The sequence below is a fragment of the Pelmatolapia mariae genome, linkage group LG10_11 (assembly GCF_036321145.2).
Source record: "Pelmatolapia mariae isolate MD_Pm_ZW linkage group LG10_11, Pm_UMD_F_2, whole genome shotgun sequence".
NCBI lineage: Eukaryota > Metazoa > Chordata > Actinopteri > Cichliformes > Cichlidae > Pelmatolapia > Pelmatolapia mariae.
Genome location: NC_086236.1, coordinates 36,680,814 through 36,701,347, shown reverse-complemented (window position 1 = coordinate 36,701,347; position 20,534 = coordinate 36,680,814). Strand labels below are relative to the sequence as shown.

General features: G+C 43.9%; 1 protein-coding gene across 1 annotated transcript in view; it reads left to right on the top strand.

Moving 5' to 3' along the window:
• med13a (mediator complex subunit 13a) overlaps window positions 1–19,934 on the top strand; it is a 66,539-nt gene extending 46,605 nt beyond the window's left edge. Inside the window, exons 11-30 of the mRNA XM_063485080.1 lie at window positions 2,846–2,876; window positions 3,306–3,427; window positions 3,620–3,704; window positions 4,973–5,184; window positions 5,840–6,036; window positions 7,802–8,718; window positions 8,937–9,104; window positions 9,582–9,805; window positions 9,968–10,157; window positions 10,496–10,898; window positions 11,052–11,283; window positions 11,491–11,682; window positions 12,386–12,609; window positions 12,882–13,024; window positions 13,169–13,327; window positions 14,228–14,416; window positions 14,739–14,881; window positions 14,970–15,134; window positions 17,942–18,042; window positions 18,273–19,934. Of these exons, the coding sequence (XP_063341150.1) occupies window positions 2,846–2,876; window positions 3,306–3,427; window positions 3,620–3,704; window positions 4,973–5,184; window positions 5,840–6,036; window positions 7,802–8,718; window positions 8,937–9,104; window positions 9,582–9,805; window positions 9,968–10,157; window positions 10,496–10,898; window positions 11,052–11,283; window positions 11,491–11,682; window positions 12,386–12,609; window positions 12,882–13,024; window positions 13,169–13,327; window positions 14,228–14,416; window positions 14,739–14,881; window positions 14,970–15,134; window positions 17,942–18,042; window positions 18,273–18,405 (4,230 nt within the window). The 3' untranslated portion in view covers window positions 18,406–19,934. The remainder of the gene's footprint in view (window positions 1–2,845; window positions 2,877–3,305; window positions 3,428–3,619; window positions 3,705–4,972; window positions 5,185–5,839; window positions 6,037–7,801; window positions 8,719–8,936; window positions 9,105–9,581; window positions 9,806–9,967; window positions 10,158–10,495; window positions 10,899–11,051; window positions 11,284–11,490; window positions 11,683–12,385; window positions 12,610–12,881; window positions 13,025–13,168; window positions 13,328–14,227; window positions 14,417–14,738; window positions 14,882–14,969; window positions 15,135–17,941; window positions 18,043–18,272) is intronic.
• The last annotated feature ends 600 nt before the right edge of the window (window positions 19,935–20,534 follow it).

Below are 20,534 nucleotides of genomic sequence, written 5' to 3'. Positions count from 1 at the left end.
TTAGATCATAATTGCTTATTTGTATATTTGTGTAACAGTAATCTTTACAGTTATAATTGTAACTGTTGCAATCTAGATCTAAAATAGAACCTCTAACTGTGACCAGCACGGTATCCACAGCACCCTGTTATTATCATTTACTCACTTTCTTGTGTCTTTAGCTCTGTTTGCACAGGACAGGTACACTGACAGCACGTTGTATTAATAGTTTGTAAGGTAAAAATGCAGAGGGGAATGATCATGTCCTGAACATCTTTATGATTTTGGTGTTTTTCTCCTTTTTTTCTTTTTTTTGTCGTTGTTGTCTTCACTACATTTCCCATCAGTCTCTTTTCCTTTGAGATTTATGGCCGCTGTGCTGGTGAAAAAATGAAAGTTTAAACTTACAAAGTCAGGTGGGCACAGACTGGAGATCTATTCACAGATAAAGTGTAAATGATTATGGGAGATGAGATGGGTAGCGCGCACTCTTTTCACAGGCCCAGCTTATTTAGCACAATATTATGTCTGCAGCTTGTAGTTGTTTAGCGCCAAATTTCAGACTTTGCTTATCTCCGTGAAAGTGTCGCAAAACACACAAATGTTGCTGGTAGTTTCTAAATCCCATGAAGTCTCCCAGTCGCACTAATCCCATGTAAAAAGGACTTGTTCCAAAAAAAAAAAATTCCTTGTTGATTTTAATATAAATTCATTTTATACTAAACAACTTGTAACTGCAGCTTTTAAATAAATGAGGAGTAAAAACTGCATGAAGTGACATTAAATATAAATAGTCGAGGCATGTTTGAGGATTAAATGTGCTTAGCTGCTTTCCTCTGATCATCGTAATGATTATAAACCTGAGTCAGCAGATATTCCTATCAAAGGCAGATTATCACGTGAGACTTTTATCGTGATTTATCTGTGGATTTGTCACCTTGAAGCCCAGAATAGTTTTAATGCTAGTTTACCTGCTTAGAAAACAGCTGTGCGAGGCGGTTTGGCTGCTTTTAATCGCTCTTGTAGCCGCAGTCCATCGGATATATTACAGAAAGCTGCAGTAACCGTTTGAAGAAGGCGTGTTGGTGCGAAGCCTTTTTGAGCGTCACCACTTTATTCCAAGCCGTCCTTCACTTAGTTGCCTGGGGTGAAAAAGGGACAAGAGGGCTGATTTTAAGATCCGGGAGCAGGCGAGTTAGAAAATAGGCCATCCGCATCCTCAGCAACACTGCACTAAAAATAACAGGGCAACCACTTTCTGCATGCATCCGCTTTCACTGCCAAAGTCTAAATGAGCAGGAAACCATTCCTGAATCACTATTGTTGTTTGCGCCCAAAGGAACACCAGATAGTTAGCCTCTCCAATTTCCTTTGAGTTGTTGTGTTTTTCCTATTTGATCTGCCCTATTCCTCCTTCCCCTCCTCGCTGTATTCTTCTGCTCTGCTTCCGCCTCTTTGGCTTTTAGCTTCCGTTCCAGAGAAGGGCCACCTGTTGGCTGGTACGATTTTGAAAGGGAGATTCGATGTTTGTGTGTGTCCCCGTCTCCAGTGGGACGTCACAGTGCCACAAACCTGACTCACTGAAGCGTTGAGCCTTAAAAAGCGCACTCAACTATTTTCCTTCTCTTCTGTCTGGTTACGACCCCGCTGCACGCCCCCGATGTGTGCAGAAATGTGAGGGTGAAGGCAGCTCTCGGTGGAGTGAAGAGTCTCTTAAGAGCACTGTGTGCAGTGGAGCTCTTCCTCCGTCTGTCTGCTTTACTTTGTGTGTGCACATCCACCACATGCTCTGTGTGTGAGCGTGCACTGGTTATTTCTTAAACTAATAATTTTGTTGTCTTTCAGTTTGTTTTTGTTGTTGTTGTTTTTTCCCCTTGAGAGTCATTCATCGTTGTAGCTGCAATGAATTTCACCTCCTACCTGCCACATATTTAATCTAAACCTTCAGAATCTGCCTGTGAAGGATAACTTTACTGTGTCAAATTAAATCTTAATGTGAGATTAAGTCATTATTTTTAATAACGCTTATTTGTGGAGTCAGACATATTTACTGCTCATCAGACTATTAAATCACTTACTGGCGGCTCATCTTGTGAGACGGAGAAGAAAACTGGGCTGCTTTCGAGTCTTTTGCCAGATGCTAACACACCTTCCCACCCAAGGCTATGCTATTGATAAGGGGTTAAGGTGTCTTTGTCGCCTATAGATTGCAGCCTTGGTGGGGATGTTGTGCGCTGCCGTGGATTGGGCCTCTAAGGGAGACAGATTAAAGCCTGCGTTACTCAGAGAAAACCCTGGAGCGGAATGAAATCAATGGCCGGGACATAACATTGCTGTTCCCCTCTCAAACTGCTCAGCACACAGTGTACACACAACACCCCACAAGAGCACGCTGGCACAGAAGGCCAGGCCTCCCAGATATTGATGTCTGTGTAGGAGCCTAACAGGCCATTCCTTGGACCGTGATTTCACTCTGGGCTGCGCTGGAAATCTTATTTGCCTCAGCAGACACGAGAATCTACCGCTCCCTGTTTGTCTGCCTCTCTCCAGTTTTCTCTCCCACTGTACTTTTGTTATTGATAGGTTGAATTATTTTGCACATTGATTGGATAAGGTAGCATGTGGCTTTTGAAACGGTTCTCTTTGTGTTTTTGTAGTTCATCAACTTTATTTGTACGTTTTCTGAATCACAGCTTTGGGCTTAAAAGATTTGACACGCCTGTAACCATGCAGTAGTGTGAGAATTTCATTGATGTCGGTGCAATTTAATTTGAGAATATTGTTTAATGAAGCTATGAAACAGCGTGTCAGTAACAGTTCAGTGTTTGTGTTGGTCTAAGCAGCCAATCTCTTTTCTCTCTCACAGGGTGAGGATGGAGGGACCGGTCCATCAGATGGTAAGCAGCCTGTTCCATTTTCCAGCATCACCTCAACACACTCAGTTGTACTGTTGCTCTCAGAAGACCGACATAGTAACTCCAGCGTTTTTCATTTTAGTATTCAGATGGATTTTGGCGAGCCACCACAGTGAATGAAACCTGTTAGCTACATTTTCCAATATGTCAATAGAAATTAATTTACCAAATAAGTAACATTCATTCTCAATTACTTTTAATTTAAATCTCATATAACAGATTTGTCATGCTGAAAGCATTTCACTAATTGAATTTTTGAAGAAGAAAATCTTGTTCGTGGATTGAGTCCATTCAGGGAATTCTAACTAAACAATCGCAGCTCAGAGCAACGTTGCTGCCTTCAGTGGATTCTCAAACAGCCGCCGTCTACTTATGGAAAGAGAGTATTTACAGCAGTGTTTGTGTGCTCAGATCCTCAGCGTGCAGCGCCTCACAACCGCGTGGCTTCCACCAGCCTGATCCACGAGACGGACCTGGTGGTGTCCATCAACGACCTGGACAACCTCTTCAACTCAGATGAGGATGAGCTGGCGGTCAGTAGAGATCTTGAGTGTGGTATTGTGTGTCTTTCACTTTTGTGCCAGAGCGGTGGTACCTCTGATATTTACAAGTCATTTGTGTGTGACTAATACCAGGAATGAATTAATAGCTATATTTACTGACTCTCAAAGATACAGACTTTATCAGGTGTGTTTTATTCTTTTTTGTCCCTCTCCCTCCTACAGCCGGGTTCCAGGCGACCAGTGAATGGAACGGATGGGATATTTGGCAACAAGGAATCCAAATCATCCATCTTGGATCCTGTACCCTGTATGTATCGCTCAGTCTCCCACCACTGATGTCTCTCTTGCCCCCCCCCCCGGTTAATGTGCCATGCCTCCTTAGGCTCCAAACACAGATGTAGAATCAGATTGGTCGCACCTGTGAGGCCCCTGAAAATTAAGAATTATACTCTGAGGTTTTGCCAGAAGCCACCTGAGACATAAACACAGTATTCCCCATGCTTAGTATTCAGCTGAGGTAAAAGGTCTCATATCCTTTAATCCACTAAATGAAGTTCATGTTTTACAGCTCAAACACAGTTGTTGCTCAGACTGGATTTGGCCACCTAGTGGTGAAAAGTGTGACTGTTCGCTACCGGACAGCTTAGAAACATGCTGCTGCTGGAAGTTATTGGTTTGTTAGTCTGAGGTCAGCTGCAGCCGAGATTTTCTGTTTTCTTTCTGGCAAAAACAAAATATGTTTTTGTTGCTTAGTGTTGGTTGGAGCACTGGGACACTAGAGCTTTTTAAAGATGCTGTATATTTCACTGTGAGGAAAATTGGTCTCAGATCAACCGTTGTCTTTAGTTTTATGTACAGTCCAGGGCCGTGGCCTTTACTTTAAATTGTGTGTTGTCTCCCAGATGCATCTCACAATAGCAAAAATAGTTAGTTGTTGGATATTCCCTCAGCATACTGTGGCCATCTATTTATTTAACCTCTTCACCAGGATTCTGCTGCAGACTTATCTTTATGTAAATGCAAGAAATATAAAAAGGAGCTGCTGGTTTCACTATCATCTACCTTTGCAACAGCTGAGTTTCAACAGCCCAGCTGAATTCTGAAAATAGTCTTGCATTGAATACCTAATGCAAATGCAAACTTTTCCTCACATGAGGGTGATAGTCCTGTTAGAGGAATTAAAGGAATTAAACATTCATTGGTTTGATAGTCACATAGCTATCTATAGCTGCCTGTAACACCACCATGGCTGTCATATTTGATTACAGAAACATAAAACATGCATCAGCAGGCACACTGGCAGAATGCTTAGTAACACTTAAAGCTAAAATTGAAACATTTTTTGTGAAGCTATTTCCAAAATGTGTAGTTACTATCTTACTAAATGGTTTGTGAAGTGCAGTTTAAACATAGGATATAGAACTATAATTACTTTTATCCCCAGTGTAAGCTGTGTGATAACAGCAGTAGTCTTGCAATAGACGTTTGCCTTAAACCTCCTGCATTTGTTCCTCTTCAGACACGTTATAGCCTCAGTCTGACCTACATCGTTACCCTCTTGTTCTTCTCTTCTAGGTTCAGATCATCTAATCCAGATGTTTCCCACGCCTCCCTCCCTGGAGCAGCACATCATGGGATACTCACCTATGAACATGTGCAGCAAGGAGTACTGCACCATGGAGCCCAGCACGGGCATGACAACAGTGGAAGGCCCTTCAACTCTAGGAGGGCACTTCAAGATTGAGGTGGAGGAGAGCTTCTGTAGCCCTAAGCCATCTGAGATCAAGGTGGGTGTGAGCGGTTGGTGTGTCACTTACAACTGACTGACTCTGTAGGGAGGATTTACTGTCAGAAACTGTAGATGTCAAAGCTGGTGATTATTGGTGGATTTGGTTTTTAAAACAGATTCGGAATCAAGGGCCCATACTGCAATGTAATCGGCTGGATACCAAGAGCAAGAACAGCAATTTTTTTGTTGTGATGCACAGAATTTTGAATTTCTTGTCTGTCGCGCTTCAGAGGGCTCTTCTTGTAGGGTGATTTATGTATAAACGTGCAAAAACATCTGCTAGAAAATAAGGAAAAATTATCTTTTTTAACAAAAAATGTAATTGGCCCAGTATCAAAGTAATCTAGTGATATTTGTTTGTACTTTGATGCAAATATTGCAAACGGGATCTGGCCAGCACCAGTACTGAATGTCCTGATGAACAGATGAATGCCTGTGCATGCATCTGATTTGATTTTCTGCAGCACGTCCAAACAGAACATGCAAACTGTCAATAAATAACTGTGTATCAGGTAATATCTGAATGTGAAAAGAAGCTGCTGCAGGATTTGTTTGGGATGCTTGTGATTCATCTTTTGGATGTGTTTGTTTTTGGCTACCTCGCCCCCAAAGGACCAGACACAGTGATGCCTTATTTTCTGTCCATTTTGCAGGACTATTCTTTTGTGTACAAGCCAGAGCTGTGTCAGCCATTTGTAGGGTGCTCCATGTTTGCCCCGCTGAAGACATTGCCCAGTCAGTGTCTCCCACCTATCAAAGTACCAGAGGACTGCATCTACCGACCAAGCTGGACCATGGGCAGGGACATGCTCAACCCCGTGCCTGTGATGACCTACCTTAACAAGGACAGGTATGCTGCTCTACTATTCTATGATATTATTTGGATGTTTACCTTCAGGTGTGACTCTGTAGGTCTTTTTTTCTCTCTGTCTTTTGACAGTCAGTTGAACTAATTCAGATATGTCAGCCTGTTTGAAAGAATTGTTCTGATTCAGGGCTCTAGTTGAGTGTGGTGTGCGAGGAAGTGTGTACCCTGCTCTCTGTCTGTCCACACACCCTCTGGTCTATCCCTGGACACCACCTTAGCAGTCAGCTCAATTTCCCATGCATGGCTGCCTCAGGCGGAGCAGGGATACGAGTGTAAAATGCCTTCTTGGTTGAAGGCGAGGATTATAACCGGAGTGGTGAGATGAGCCCCCACAGCGGCTCCATGCCACCTAGCTGCTCATAGCAGCGTGCCGGCTATAGTAGATCTGTCAGTGCTGCTGTTGGCTACACACATGCAGCTCTGCTATTTTCCACACAAACATGGAAACTTATTTCTGACCATTTGGTTTTTCTGCCTTTCTTCAGGGCGGTCGACCCTCACATAGCTTTGTGTTTGCTGATTGCTGTCTAGGCTCTGTTGCTCCTCTTTTACAATGATGCACTTCTTATTTCAGTATTAACCAGTGTTACTTTACTTTGTGTGTTTGACTAATACATGCATATTGATAAAATGCATAACAAACCATGTAATTTTCTATAAATAATAAAAACCCTTTAAAGCAAATGACTGGCCTGGACCAAACACTAGTTGTTAAAAATACGAGACACGTTGCTTTTTACTTACAGGAAGTGCTCTTTCTCAGCTGGAAAGGTTGAATGATTTTTTTTTAAATTTTTTTAATTTTTTTTTCCACAAGAAGTCTTTTTTTTTTTAAAAGCAGAACTAATTGCATCTGTGGGGTTATACTTTTGCCTGATGATGCAGATCGTTTAAGAACATTTCTCTCTCGAGTACACTGGAGCATGACTGCAGATGTAGAGCATAACAAGAAAAGAAGGTGGTCAGTGTTTTTGGTTTTAAATATTTGAATAACTGTAACATTAGTAAGGTTTTGGTTTAAGTTATTGGAATGCTAAGCCCAGTCGAGCCTGAGTGGGTAGACAGAGGTGTCTATAAGCACTTTGTATATTGTTGCTATGGTGCTGCCTTGCCATCTGCATCCCATGGCGACTGTGTCCTGGCTGGAGAGTGTTGTGCTGGGACTTCCTTCTAATGGGTCTGCGCCAGGAGCTGTTCCCCCGACATGCAGCTAGGGACATGATGTGCTCACCCACCCCCACCCTTCTCTGGCTCTCTCACACACTCTCTCTCCCTCTGCTTCCTCACAGTTGCTTGCAAACCCAAAAATGTCCCTTACCTCAGAGGGATGCTTGTTGAAATGTTTATTGAATGTCTTCTCCCTCTGCTGCCTTTTTTTCCCCCCCCCAATACCCGTTTCTCATTCGCTCACTCCGGCATTCTTGTTCCCTCATGTGTAAACATGTGCGCAGTCTGAACCCACTCTGCTTTCCTTATTGTACTGAATGTTGGTGTGCCCTACTGCCTTATTACTCAAATTGTCTTCGCAAATTCAGCAAGACAGGTGGATGGCAGTATGCTGTTATCTCAAGCGGTGTACTGAATGTTACTGATCTGGCACCCAAGAAGAACCATGTTTTGCATACAACTGTGTGGTGTCTCCCATATTTTTACACCGCAGTTAGATTGCCGACGACCCTCTGTTCAGAAGACTCGTATACGTGAGACGTATCTAATTTGTGTTCTTTAATTTCTCTGCGTTTCTCAGTAACATCCCCAGTGTGGGCAGCACCATGGACCAAGAGTACACCCCTCAAACCCAGACGCCTTTCATGATCAACAGCGCTCCACCAAGTAACAGTGGTGGCACCGGCATCCTGCCCTCACCCGCCACCCCCCGCTTCTCCGCCCCTACCCCACGTACGCCTCGCACCCCCCGCACGCCACGTGGCCCCTCCAGCGTCCAGGGTTCAGTCAAGTACGAGAATTCTGACCTCTGCTCCCCAGCGGCGTCAACCCCCTCCACCTGCCGACCGCTGAATTCGGTGGAGCCGGCCACGGTACCCTCCATCCCCGAAGCCCACAGCCTCTACGTCACCCTCATCCTCTCCGAGACGGTCATGAACCTCTTCAAGGACTGCAACTTTGACAGCTGCTGCATCTGCGAGTGCAACATGAACATCAAAGGAGCGGATGCGGGCGTGTACCTGAGCGACCCGGTCAGCGAGGCCCAGAAACATTGCAGCTGTGGCTTCAGCGCCGTGGTCAACAGGCGCTATGGGAACGGCTCGGGCCTCTTCCTGGAGGACGAGCTGGACATCATCGGCCGCGGCACGGACATCAGCAGAGAGGCAGAAAAGCGCTTCGAGGAGCTGCGGCTTTCCTCGCTGGAGAGAAATGGAGTTGGGAGAAGCGACCATATCTCGGATGAGCTGATTCTGCTCCTGCAGGATCAGTGCACAAACCCCTTTTCACCCATTTCAGTTCTGGAGCATGACACAGTGACTCGGGGGCCAGGCGGGGCTCCTATACCCCCATGTGTACGGGTAGAGGAGAGGGACTACCGCAGCGACTGCTACATGGCCATGGAGCACGGCAGGCAGTTCATGGACAACATGTCAGGTGGCAAGGTGGACGAGGCGCTGGTCAAGAGCACCTGTCTGCACAACTGGGCCAAACAAAATGGTGCTTTTTTAATAGTTTTTGTTTTGAGAAACAAAATAATTTTTCTTTAAACACCATGTTTAAAGTCCAGGACATCTAATCTGTGATGAAAAATATCTAATTAAATGTACTAAAAGTCTGACTTTGGAAGGAAATGCACGTTTTGTGTGTTTGTTTGTTTCCCCCCCATAATGTTGGTGTTGTGATTAATCTCTCTCCTGTGTTCACCTGTCCTCCAGCAGTGGACGTGAGTGCGCTGTGCTCTCAGGATGTGCTGCGGGTGCTGATGTCCCTGCAGCCTGTACTCCAGGATGCAATCCAGAAGAAAAGGACGGTGCGGTCATGGGGCGTTCAGGGTCCCCTCACCTGGCAGCAGTTCCACAAGATGGCTGGACGGGGCTCTTATGGTAAATCCTGTGTTAAACTCTGAGACCTCGCTGCTATTCACTTCTCTCTCACTCGACGGATATTAGCAATTGACTGTTTTCGTTTCCTGATACAGAACCTGAAGAGGTGTCAGACTGAGTGGAATAAAATTCCTGAATCTTGCTTGTCTGAGTTCAAAAGTGCTAACTGAAAAGAATTGCCGGTCAGATCCTTAATTTGTAGTATGAGGATGATTAAGAAATGTTGTGGATGACATTTGAATCTCGAGGTAGCAAAGCTCTGAAGACTGTCACATCAGTAGTGGGTGAAGCCCTCTGCTGTGGTTCTGCTGGGAGGAGCTGTCACATTGTTGGGTGACCTCACAGTGAAAGTTTGAATGTGACATCTTACCAGTTAACTATTTTTACTCTTTGGTTTCTTTCTTGTTGCTTTCGGCTTCTTTCCACCCACGCTTGGTTTTACCTTCACTCTTCTCCTGTTTCCCATCACTTCCACAGGCACAGACGAGTCCCCGGAGCCTCTACCCATCCCCACCTTCTCAGTGGGTTATGAGTATGACTTTGTGGTACTGTCTCCATTTGGTCTGCCCTACTGGGAGAAGCTGTTGCTGGATCCCTTCGGCTCCCAGCGGGACATCGGCTATCTGGTTGTTTGTCCTGACAACGAGGCTCTGCTCAGTGGCGCCAAGACCTTCTTCAGAGACCTCACCGCTGTTTATGAGGTAAGGATTAAATGTCCACCTACGATGCCCCTTTAGTTTTTCACCACACAACAACTACTCTCAGCACTTTCTTTAGCTAAATCAAACTAATGAAATTAAATTTATGTATCAATTCATACACTCACTGTTTTTCACATGGCGCCATTATCCATTTTCCTCCAGTCATGTCGTCTGGGACAGCACCGGCCCATTTCCAAAGGCTACGCTGATGGCATCGTCCTTGTTGGTGGCAACGGAGCCAAGACCCCCGTGGATCAGCCAGTCAGTGATTGGTTCCTCAAGGCTGCCAGCAGCAACAGTGACACCTTCGCTAAGCTCAAACTCTATGCACAAGTGTGCCGCCACAACCTTGGTACGTTACGCTGACATTTACTGCCACGTGCTTGATTCTGTGTGGCTGCTGGTTGTTCTGGTGGAAAATATGTGGTTCATTCAGCTCTTTGGTGCTGAATTTCCACCTTTTAACACCTCTTGGTGTAGTTATTAATATATTGCTATGTTATAAAAAGGCTAGCTGGAGAACCTTGACTGCTTGAAAGCGAGCGGAGCTTCCAAAGAAGCGTGATCAGAGTAGGAGGATGTTGAAAAGTAGTAAATGGAGTATCTTTTTTTATTTTCAGTCTGCTTTATCTTATTGATAAAAGTCCAACGATGTGTGCTTTTCTTTTCCTGTTTTGTTTCTCGATACAGCTCCATACCTCGCATCACAGGCATTAGACAGCTCTCTCCTCACGCAGCCCAGCCCCACACCCTCATCCAACCAGTCATCATCCACACAACTATCTAACTCCACCTCCAGCACAGCCAGCCAGCAGGGTTCAGTGAACGCCGCTGGCTCCACTGTTCCCAGCAACAGCGGGCCCGGAAACAGCTCTGCGCCCTCCAACAACCTTGTGACATCGTCAGGCCAGACCGGCAGCACGATACCTGCCAAGCCCGGCTCCTTTCCTCCCTTTGGGAGCATGGGCGGCCAGGGCCAGGGAGGCGGCCCCCAGAGTGGACAGCTGGGACAGCAGGCTGGTACCCAGAATACTGGTGCCTCGGGGGACAACTCCAGCAGCCAAGCCCAGGGGCCCACAGAGCCCCCCGAGAGGTATTGTCAGAACACAAAAGCCCTCATACATCCAACAGAAAAGTATTAATACTAAACACTTTACTTTCATGCAAAAAACTAAAAAGTTTAGTATTTATGATCTAAAACGAATAAGTTGGCTGAGCGTAAAATGAGTCCTTGTATTTTCTGTAGCACTTTGGAGCGAGAGAAGGTGGGAGTGCCCACAGATGGGGAGTCCCACGCTGTCACGTATCCACCTGCCATCGTTGTTTACATTGTGGACCCCTTTAGCTACGAGGAGGCCGACAGGGGCGCGGGGCCAGTGCCCGCACAATCCAGTGTGTGGACGCTGGGTCTGCTACGCTGCTACCTTGAGATGCTTCAGTCGCTGCCTCCACACATCCGCAATTCTGTTTCTGTACAAGTAAGGAGATTTCAAAGGAGAGGTCCTTTATATTGTTTTGATTTCATTCTCATCGTGGGAACTGCAGTGTTGTTACACAACCATAAAATGTGTGTTACTTCCCACTTTTCATATTGCATTTAAAGAAGCATTGGTAAAGAGTTTAGAGTTTGGTTACCTGTCATTTTAAAAACTTTGTCCTTTTCGTTCTCTTCTTTTAAACCCCAGATTATTCCATGCCAGTACCTGCTTCAGCCAGTGCGAGGTGAAGACCGTCATATCTACGCCCAGCACCTCAAATCGCTCGCATTCTCAGTGTTCACTCAGTGCAGACGGCCACTGCCCGCCTCCACCAACGTCAAATCACTGACTGGCTTCGGCCCGGGCTTGGCCATAGACACTGCATTGAAGAGCCCAGAGGTAAGTGCAACAAAAGCCAGGTTGTAGGCGTTGCCTTCTAATTGCATTGTCAAACTCACAGTGCTCTCTTTTGGCCCTGTGAGTTAGCGTTATTGTCCGGGTATCCTCCATTCTCTGATCGATCGAGAGCAAAGAGAGGATGACACTCTGACCCCAGCAGCAGTGTTTCAGACCAAACATGAACCTGACCTGATATGTTCCAGCCTCGAGCCCCAGCTGTGTTGAGTGTGCAACCAGAAAGAAATAGTTTTTAGAGTTAACCATCCCCAGAGGTGGGTTTTTTTTTTTTTTTTTTTTTTTTTTTTTTTTTGAAACTGGAACCGGACCAAAGGAACTTGTAACCCTCTGCTCCTCCAGAGTTTTCTTTCCATTATGTGCTTGGCTAGCTCCCTGAGACCTTCATAATGGGATCTTGACTCCCAGTTTAGACAAAGGGGTGCTTTAGATCAGGACCTAATTCAGCTGACTTCCTTCCTCACAGCAATGCTACCTTTTCCTTTTATACACTGGAAAGCCTTGAAGTACCTTGGAGAAACAACTGGGATATGGGTGGGACAATGGGACAGAGACAGTAGCATATTTGTCCATAAATAATATGGGAAGTCAGCCAAGATAGAAGAGATCTAGTATTTATCCTTTGGTGCAGAAGAGGTGAAAAATAAATCCTGAATCTTTTTTTTTTTTTTTTTCCCCCCATCTGCAGAGGCCAGAGTGTCTGCGTCTGTACACGCCGCCGTTCATCCTCGCACCTGTGAAGGACAAGCAGACAGAGCTGGGGGAGACGTTTGGAGAGGCATCTCAGAAGTACAACGTGCTATTTGTAGGTTACTGTTTGTCCCACGACCAACGGTGGCTTCTGGCTACCTGCACTGACCTGTATGGGGAACTCCTGGAGACCTGCATCATCAACATAGATGTACCCCACAGGTAGGACTGCATCAGCGTTACAAACCTGCCATCTTCACAGTTTGGACCGTGGCATGTTTTTATGAAACAAAACCTGGCTGTTTAATATTACTCTGCACAACAAGTGTTTAACCTTGATGTCACTCAGAGTGTCTCTGCTTCATATCTAATCTGCACGACGCTTAGCACTCAAATTTAGACAACAGGCAAGAGGTTCAGCTTATCCTGCATTAAACCCCTGCTGAGTGGCTAACGCGAGGTTTTGACGTGTTTGTGCTGTGTGTGTTCTGCAGGGCACGGAGGAAAAAGGGGTCAGTTCGGCGTCTCGGCTTACAGAAACTGTGGGATTGGTGTTTGGGACTCGTGCAGATGACATCCCTTCCCTGGAGGGTGGTGATTGGCCGACTAGGCAGGATCGGGCACGGAGAGTTGAAAGGTAAGGAGGACAGTCATGCTGAATTTTTTTATTTTGTTTTTTAAAGTTTGCCAAGGCCAAAAACCAGATTGTCGAACACTGAAGTGTTTTCGTACCAGTGTACAATTCACTCAGTCTTCCCTTTGTCTCGCCTCTGTGTTCCAGACTGGAGCATTCTGTTGAACAGGAGAAACCTGCAGTCACTGAGTCGACGTCTGAAGGACATGTGCCGAATGTGTGGCATCTCTGCCTCAGACACTCCCAGCATCCTCAGCGTGTGCTTGGTTGCCATGGAGCCACAGGGATCCTTTATCATCATGCCAGGTACAATGTGTGCGCTTGACAAAGATTCTAAATAAACGTACTGATTTAATGTACACGTCGTATCTGAGTGACATTACTTCACCCAGAATGGCAACACTGGTGTGTGTGTGTGTGTGTGTGTGTGTGTGTGTGTGTGTGTGTGTGTGTGTGTGTGTGTGTGTGTGTGGCATGATGGATGGTAGGAGCGTATCACAATGCCCCCCCCCCCTTCCCTTCCCCGTCCAGGGCAGATTGATGGCAGGGAAGATCGTGTACCTTTCGCTCATAAAGCACTACCTCTCAGATACTCATTGATCTCAATGCAGTGTGATGGAGAACCAGATCAATGGGTTTATTTTGGGAAACGAGTAGGGGGGGATTGTCAGTGCATCATACCGGGATTCTGTTGAGCTATGCCAAGCTGAGGACATCTCCTTTCTAAAAACCCCTTCAAGCTGAAAGAGATTAGCGAGGCTGTGTTAGCCTCAGATGACTATGACTAAGGGGGTTGGCACTAAATGTAACAGCTGTTCTGACATTCAGAATCTACTTTCCTCCGTGGTGTGTATATATGTGAGGACACTTTGAAATACGTTTTTGAAAACCTAATACTGCAATTTTTAGCTGCAAAAATTAACACATATGAATATTTAATCAGTTAATTCTTTCAATTTTGAATGCCATAGCTGTGTTAATCAGTTAAAGCTCTAACTCGGCTTTCACTCTAACGTTTTTCTGTTAACATAGTCAGGATGGTGCGGTGAAATTAAATCACTTTTAACGATTGGGATGGGATGAATTTGCTCAGCGAGCACCAGTTTAATCACTTTACTTGTACTAGACAAAAGGATTGTGAATGGATTCTTGTTCATATTGTGTCTCTTCACTGACCCTTTCTCTCTCCTCTGTGGGTCCTCTCAGACTCGGTGTCGACGGGCTCGGTGTTTGGCCGCAGCACCACCTTAAACATGCAGACATCGCAGCTTAGCACGCCGCAGGACACTTCCTGCACCCACATCCTGGTCTTCCCCACCTCTGCCATCGTCCAGGTCGCCAGCTCCAATTACACCAACATCGACACCAACATCGACATTCTCAATCCCACCACTGGTCAGTTGTTCTCCTTTATCTGTCTTTCACTCAGCAGCTGTTTCTTGTTTGTTTGTCTCACAGCAATCCCCCCTTTCAGTGCAGTTTGTTTCCAAATCCTCCGTGTTTACTTTTCTAGTCTGTTAAGAATGAATAGTAGTCATGGTTGCATACATGCTTTCTGCATCTATGGCAGCCTCAAGGGTCTTCAGCTTATTTCTTTTGTGAAAAATACATTTGTTGGCAGAAAAAGAAGCCATATTTACAGTCACAATTTGCATTACAGTAAGTGGCACACTCACCCTCAATCACAGATCCTATTGAGCTGTTCTCTTCTCCACAGATGGCTCTGATGCTATAGAGATCTTGGCCCTGCTCGACCAGGAGAATGATTTAGTGGATCCAGACATCATCAACATCTCACCTACCACCTCCCCGGTGCACTCCCCTGGCTCTCATTACCACCACGGAGGTGATGGCAGCAAGGTACAACATGTACATAACACACACACACACTGTGCAACATGACGCTTAGAAAGCAAAAGGTTTATCTTGAGTTTCCACCTCGTTGCAGGGTCAGAGTACCGATCGTATGGAGTCCCACGAAGAAGTTCCTAACCTCCTGCAGCAGCCTCTGGCACTTGGCTACTTTGTCTCCACGGCCAAAGCCGGCCCACTACCCGACTGGTTCTGGTCAGCCTGTCCGCAGGCTCAGAACCAGTGCCCACTCTTTCTCAAGGTACTACTTAAGGATGCTCTCGCATCTTTACTAGGGCTGTTCAATATGATGATATATTTCGGATGACGATATGAAAACATCGTTTCATATCACGCTATCATTTGTTTCGTGGTGTCGCAAAATAAACTATTTATGGCAATTTTTTAATTTATTTTATTTTGATGGCCACTGTAGCAGCTAGTGCTGGGCGATATGGAAAAAATATTTATCACGATATGAATTATTTTATATCATGATAACGATATATATCACGATATACCACCTGACCTGTGGTCATCTGGAAAGTATGCAGTCTGTAAACAGCAAGTGCCGAGGGTGCAGTCTTTGTTTTGAGTTACCGTAAAGTATGTCGCAAATCCGGGTGCACGTAAAGCAGCACCAGGTCGCAAACCACAAGATGGAGTTTCTTTGCAAAAAATATCATTTTTTTATACTTTATTTTCTCTTGCATAAAGTTAAGAGCATGTATAGTGAGAAGACAACACTAATATATTTGCCACAGGCTATTTAACCCTTTAAGACCTACCATAGAACCAAGTCCGCCAGAGCTTATGTTTACATTTTACATGCTGTAGTGCCATTTGTGGGAGCATTTAAAGTTTCCATACATCAATAGAACCGTTATAGCCCAAATTTTAATAATATGTATGCATTAAGTCCATAGTAACTACATAAATTGCAAAAAATTGTAGTGCAATAAACTACAAAAAAATTGAAAATCGTTTTTGTTTGTTTTTTTAGATATATTTCTAGTTAGAAAAATTTAAGAGGTGTATCCCTCAAAACTGTAAATACAAAAAAGTTGCACAAAATAGTTTCCAACCACGAGAAATTTATTTTGAGTGTCTTCATAGTTTTATTTTTGAGATATACTACAGGAAAGATGAAAATAAATATTATAATGCATCAAAATAAACTATTTCCAACAGTGTAATTTGAGTTCTAAGCATCTCAGAAACGATACAGAAAAGCATAAAGTCAAACATGACTTTTAAAAACAGCAACGTAGGCTTATAAGGCCCTTTCGCGAAAATGACGTCACTTCCGGTTTCGGGCAGGTAATGGCGGACATGCGATAGTTCGCGCTGACGTATATGCCAACGTAGGAAGTGTTATGACCATCGGCAAAGCGTGTTTCTGGAATATTATGTTTTTGTTGCTGCAAGTGCTTCTTATGCAATTTTTGCAAAGCTATATGTGGAAGGAAACCGTGACCTTGGACAAGCTAATGGCATTAGATGTAAGTACAACTCCTCCGGTTTCACATGCAAAAAAAATTATTGCGCTACCTTACGTGGTTCCAGTTCTACAGGGATTTAAAAATAGTTAGGTAAAACAGAGTGTGCCTGCTCCGACTGGTTGTAAAGGGTTAATTATATATTTTATGTAATAATTTATAAAATTTGGGTTAGAAACGATAGAAACGATAGAAGACAAATGGCACGATAGACACTTTTCTATCGTCCACACGATATATATCGTCATATCGCCCAGCACTAGTAGCAGCTATATTAATTTTTTAAAGTTCTCTCTTTCTCTTATATTTAAAATAACCACACTACGGACGGACAAGTGACTGTTTTTACGTGTTGTCATTAGCAACAACGACGGTAAACCCAGCGTGTGGCTCTGCCGTCTGCTTGTTTATTTTCCACATAAACCTTTCACAATAAAGCTGAAGATCCAGTTGAGATTTTTCAAAATAAACTAAAATGATAACAAACAGAAGGACCAGTCAAAACAAATCCAGGACCTTATTCCTAAAGGAGGGGCTGCCTCTGTAGCATGGACATGGGTTGGTTATGAAAAGTCTGACACGGACCAGAAAACTGTAATTATGCAGGAAACCGGCCCCCACCTCAGACTCCACACGACAAACGTCTTCTACCACCTACGCAACAATCACGTGAAAGAGTGTGGAGAGAGTTTACGGACGAGAAGCAAAAAAAGAGCCGTCAGGTGCTCCAAATAAACCTCAGACTCAAACGTTAGAGCACGCTTTTCCCCGCAGCACGCCACCTAATAAATACAAAGAATACAGCGACCTTACAACTTATGTCTGAAAATATATAGTTTCATGCATCGGTCAAAACACTCGACTCCAGGCGCACGACACCCAGCTGGAAACACTTCACGCAAGTCGAGCTGCCCGAGATTCACAGAATTTTCAGAAAGTGTAACATTTTTGTGATTTATATCGTTGTCAGGACGATAGATGTCTTATATCGGGATATGAGATGTTGGTCATATCGCACTGCCCTACTCTTTACCTTAGTGAATTTAAGTAGCCGTCCTGAACATTATCACTCAAAGCCCAACACCAGTGTCCTGTGTGGTTTGCAACCCTGACCTTTTTTATCACCTGTCGGGTGTTCTACTAAAATGCACTGACACTTTTTTATGACAGAGCTCTGCGTGGCCATTATAAACAGTGCTGGTTGTTAATCCCGGTCTCAGCTGATAGCTCTGACCGCTCTGGCGTAGACTTGGTTCACCACAGCAATAAACCACAACTATGTTGGAAATGCAGTAAATTTGTAAGACTGGTGAAGAATGTTGCTGCTTGAGCAAGTGTGATTGAAGCCTTGTGCGTAATTGCACACAATCAAAGTGTGTTGTACTTATAATAAGGTAGTTTTGTTTTGTTTGCCTTTTTATCCATTGCTTCTGGAATTGGCTGCAGACTCACTGCTGCTACCATTCTGCTGTGAAAAGAGCTATCATTATTTAAATGACATGTAATGAAAGGTTGATAACTTCATTATAATGCCTCTGACACCACCTCTTCCCCCCGTGCTTCCTCTCAGGCCTCTTTGCACCTCCATGTGTCTTCAGTGCAATCAGATGAACTGCTGCACAGCAAACACTCCCACCCCCTCGACTCCAATCAGACCTCAGATGTACTCAGGTAAACAACACCAGCACACACTCTGCATCAGGTCGAGTGCACAAATTACTATTACCACCCTGCTGACTGTGTTTCCAGGGTGAGTTTTCTATTTGTAGCCGATTTCAGACTGACGCTGGTTTGTGCACAAAGCTGGTAAAAGTTGCCGCATGTTTTAATGTTCATCGATTGAATGTTGAAGCGGTGAAAACTGAAGCGTAACCGTTTTGTATGCCTGTGTTCCTCGGCAGATTTGTGCTGGAGCAGTACAACGCCCTCTCCTGGCTGACATGTGACCCGGCTACGCAAGACCGACGATCGTGTCTACCAATTCACTTTGTGGTGCTCAACCAGATGTACAACTTCATCATGAACATGTTGTAAACATCGGGCTGTTACAGGAAGAAGGCGGCGGGGGGTCATAATGAGTGAAAACCAGTGTACGGAGCTGGATCCTGCACCAAGATGGGATTAGATGGTGTTCCAAGCCTAGCCAGTCCTTCTCCACCACGCCGCCCCCCGTGAGACTGGATATTCTGTCCCTGTGATTTAAAGACATGCACGTAGAGACAAGGGAATAAAAAAAGAGGGGAAACTAGAAGCTGAATTGCATTCAATGAACGTGAAAGAATGACAGATTGGTTGTCATGATATGTAGCATGGCAGCACAGTCACTGGCCAGTCTGTATTGATGAGACAAGTTTATCTGTAAAATTATGGGAAGAAAAGGGACATATTTGATCAAGGAAAAAAACCCAAGAATGGATCTTTGGTTTTAAGACATGAAATTCCTTTTTATTCCTTTGGATGTAATTGTATCCAAACAAAATGCCTGCATTTATCTTATTTATTGTAAGTTTTTAAATGTATAATTTGTCTTATTTCTTAACCTCTTTTATATATAAAAAATGGAGAAGGTTTATATCACCTTCCTGCTTTAAAGCAATTGGTCTAAGATATATGTAATCGTCTTAATTAATAAAAACACCAGAGGAAAAAATCCCATAAAAATGAAAGTCCCAGTAGGTTGCTTTTAGAGTATTATTTTTTGTAATGGAGACAGAATATTTGTATTGTCACAATGTACAGAAGAATTAGAGTGGAGAATTATGTTTCATGCCTTTGAGCATGAAGACCTTACAGCAAAGCTGTAGCTACAGAGGACTTGTACAGCAATGAACTTCACTGTGTTCAAATAAAGAGGTACATTGTTGTATATAGTATTTTATACCACACATTTAGACACAAAAACCAAACGGCAATATATATAAAATAATTCTATATGAATGCCATGCCAGCAGTTGGTGGTGTGGCTTCTGTTTTAGGAATAAAGTGCGTCAACTTATTTTCCTGTGCTTGTGTTTATTGCCTTGGGGAGGGGGACTGTGATGTGCAATTGGACAAGGACACCAATAGTGGAGCGGAGTGACAACTATTGGCATCTCTTGCAAGTAGCTGACCTCAGGTTTAATCTTATTTCTTTTTTAATCCGTTTATTTTTCTTCGAGAAGAAAATGAAAGCAAGACTGTGAGAAGAGACATGCAGTGTCCTTTTCAGCACATCCCTTTATTGTAGCGCACCTCTCCGTACTCCCATTGGCTGAGGTCTGCCTCCTGGCACCACTTCTGATTGGTTATGGACACATTTAGACCAGTCCCATTTCAGTGTGAAAGTAAATGTGTGGTGTAAATGAACTTTAACCTGTTATGGATGGCTGCCCGTTGGACATGCAGTGTTTGTGCAAAGAGAAACATGTTCTGTCTGGATGTTTCCTCCATCTACTGATGTTGCTCTTTATCTTTCATATTAGCCAGCGTCTGTTGGCTTGGAAAATTTGACCGTTAAAATGTATTTGGTCTTATTTTGAGTGTAGATAAATACATTCAATATTTAATAAACCTATGAAAGTTTATTTTGCCATGTTTTCTTTTTGGAAAATCATGGTTGTTTGCAGTAACCATCTGCGTCTAATATACAATATCTCTGCAAGCTTGTTACCACACTATTCACATGTGGGAAAAGGCATTGGAATAACCACGCAGAGCCATTTGAGTGGGATATCTTGCTTGTAAATTGCTGAGTTGCCCCTGGGTGGCATGTAGTAGCAGCTGGCAGTTCATTCTTTTGATAATTTTCTGCATTTCTTCTCGCTGTCAGCAACAGAGGGATAAACGGGTCCTGCTCTCTGTTCTCCTTCACTTCTCACCAACTGCTGTCTGTGTATTCTTCAAAATGTGGAATTTATACTGACACCAGAAACTGTTTGGGTAAGTACAAATCAAGATGAAATGGAGTTAGAAATGGGCAGGAATCTAAAAGCCCTAATATCTCATCCTCGGCGGTATTTGCAACACAGTGTAATCAAAATACTACATATTATTATTTTTAACATTTCCACAAGTCTGGCATAAGCTAGAACAAACCGTTTCCATTGTTGTCTGTCCGTTATAATATAGTCAAACTATAGAAAATTAAAACGTATCTAATTTAGCTGTAATTATAAAAGAATAGC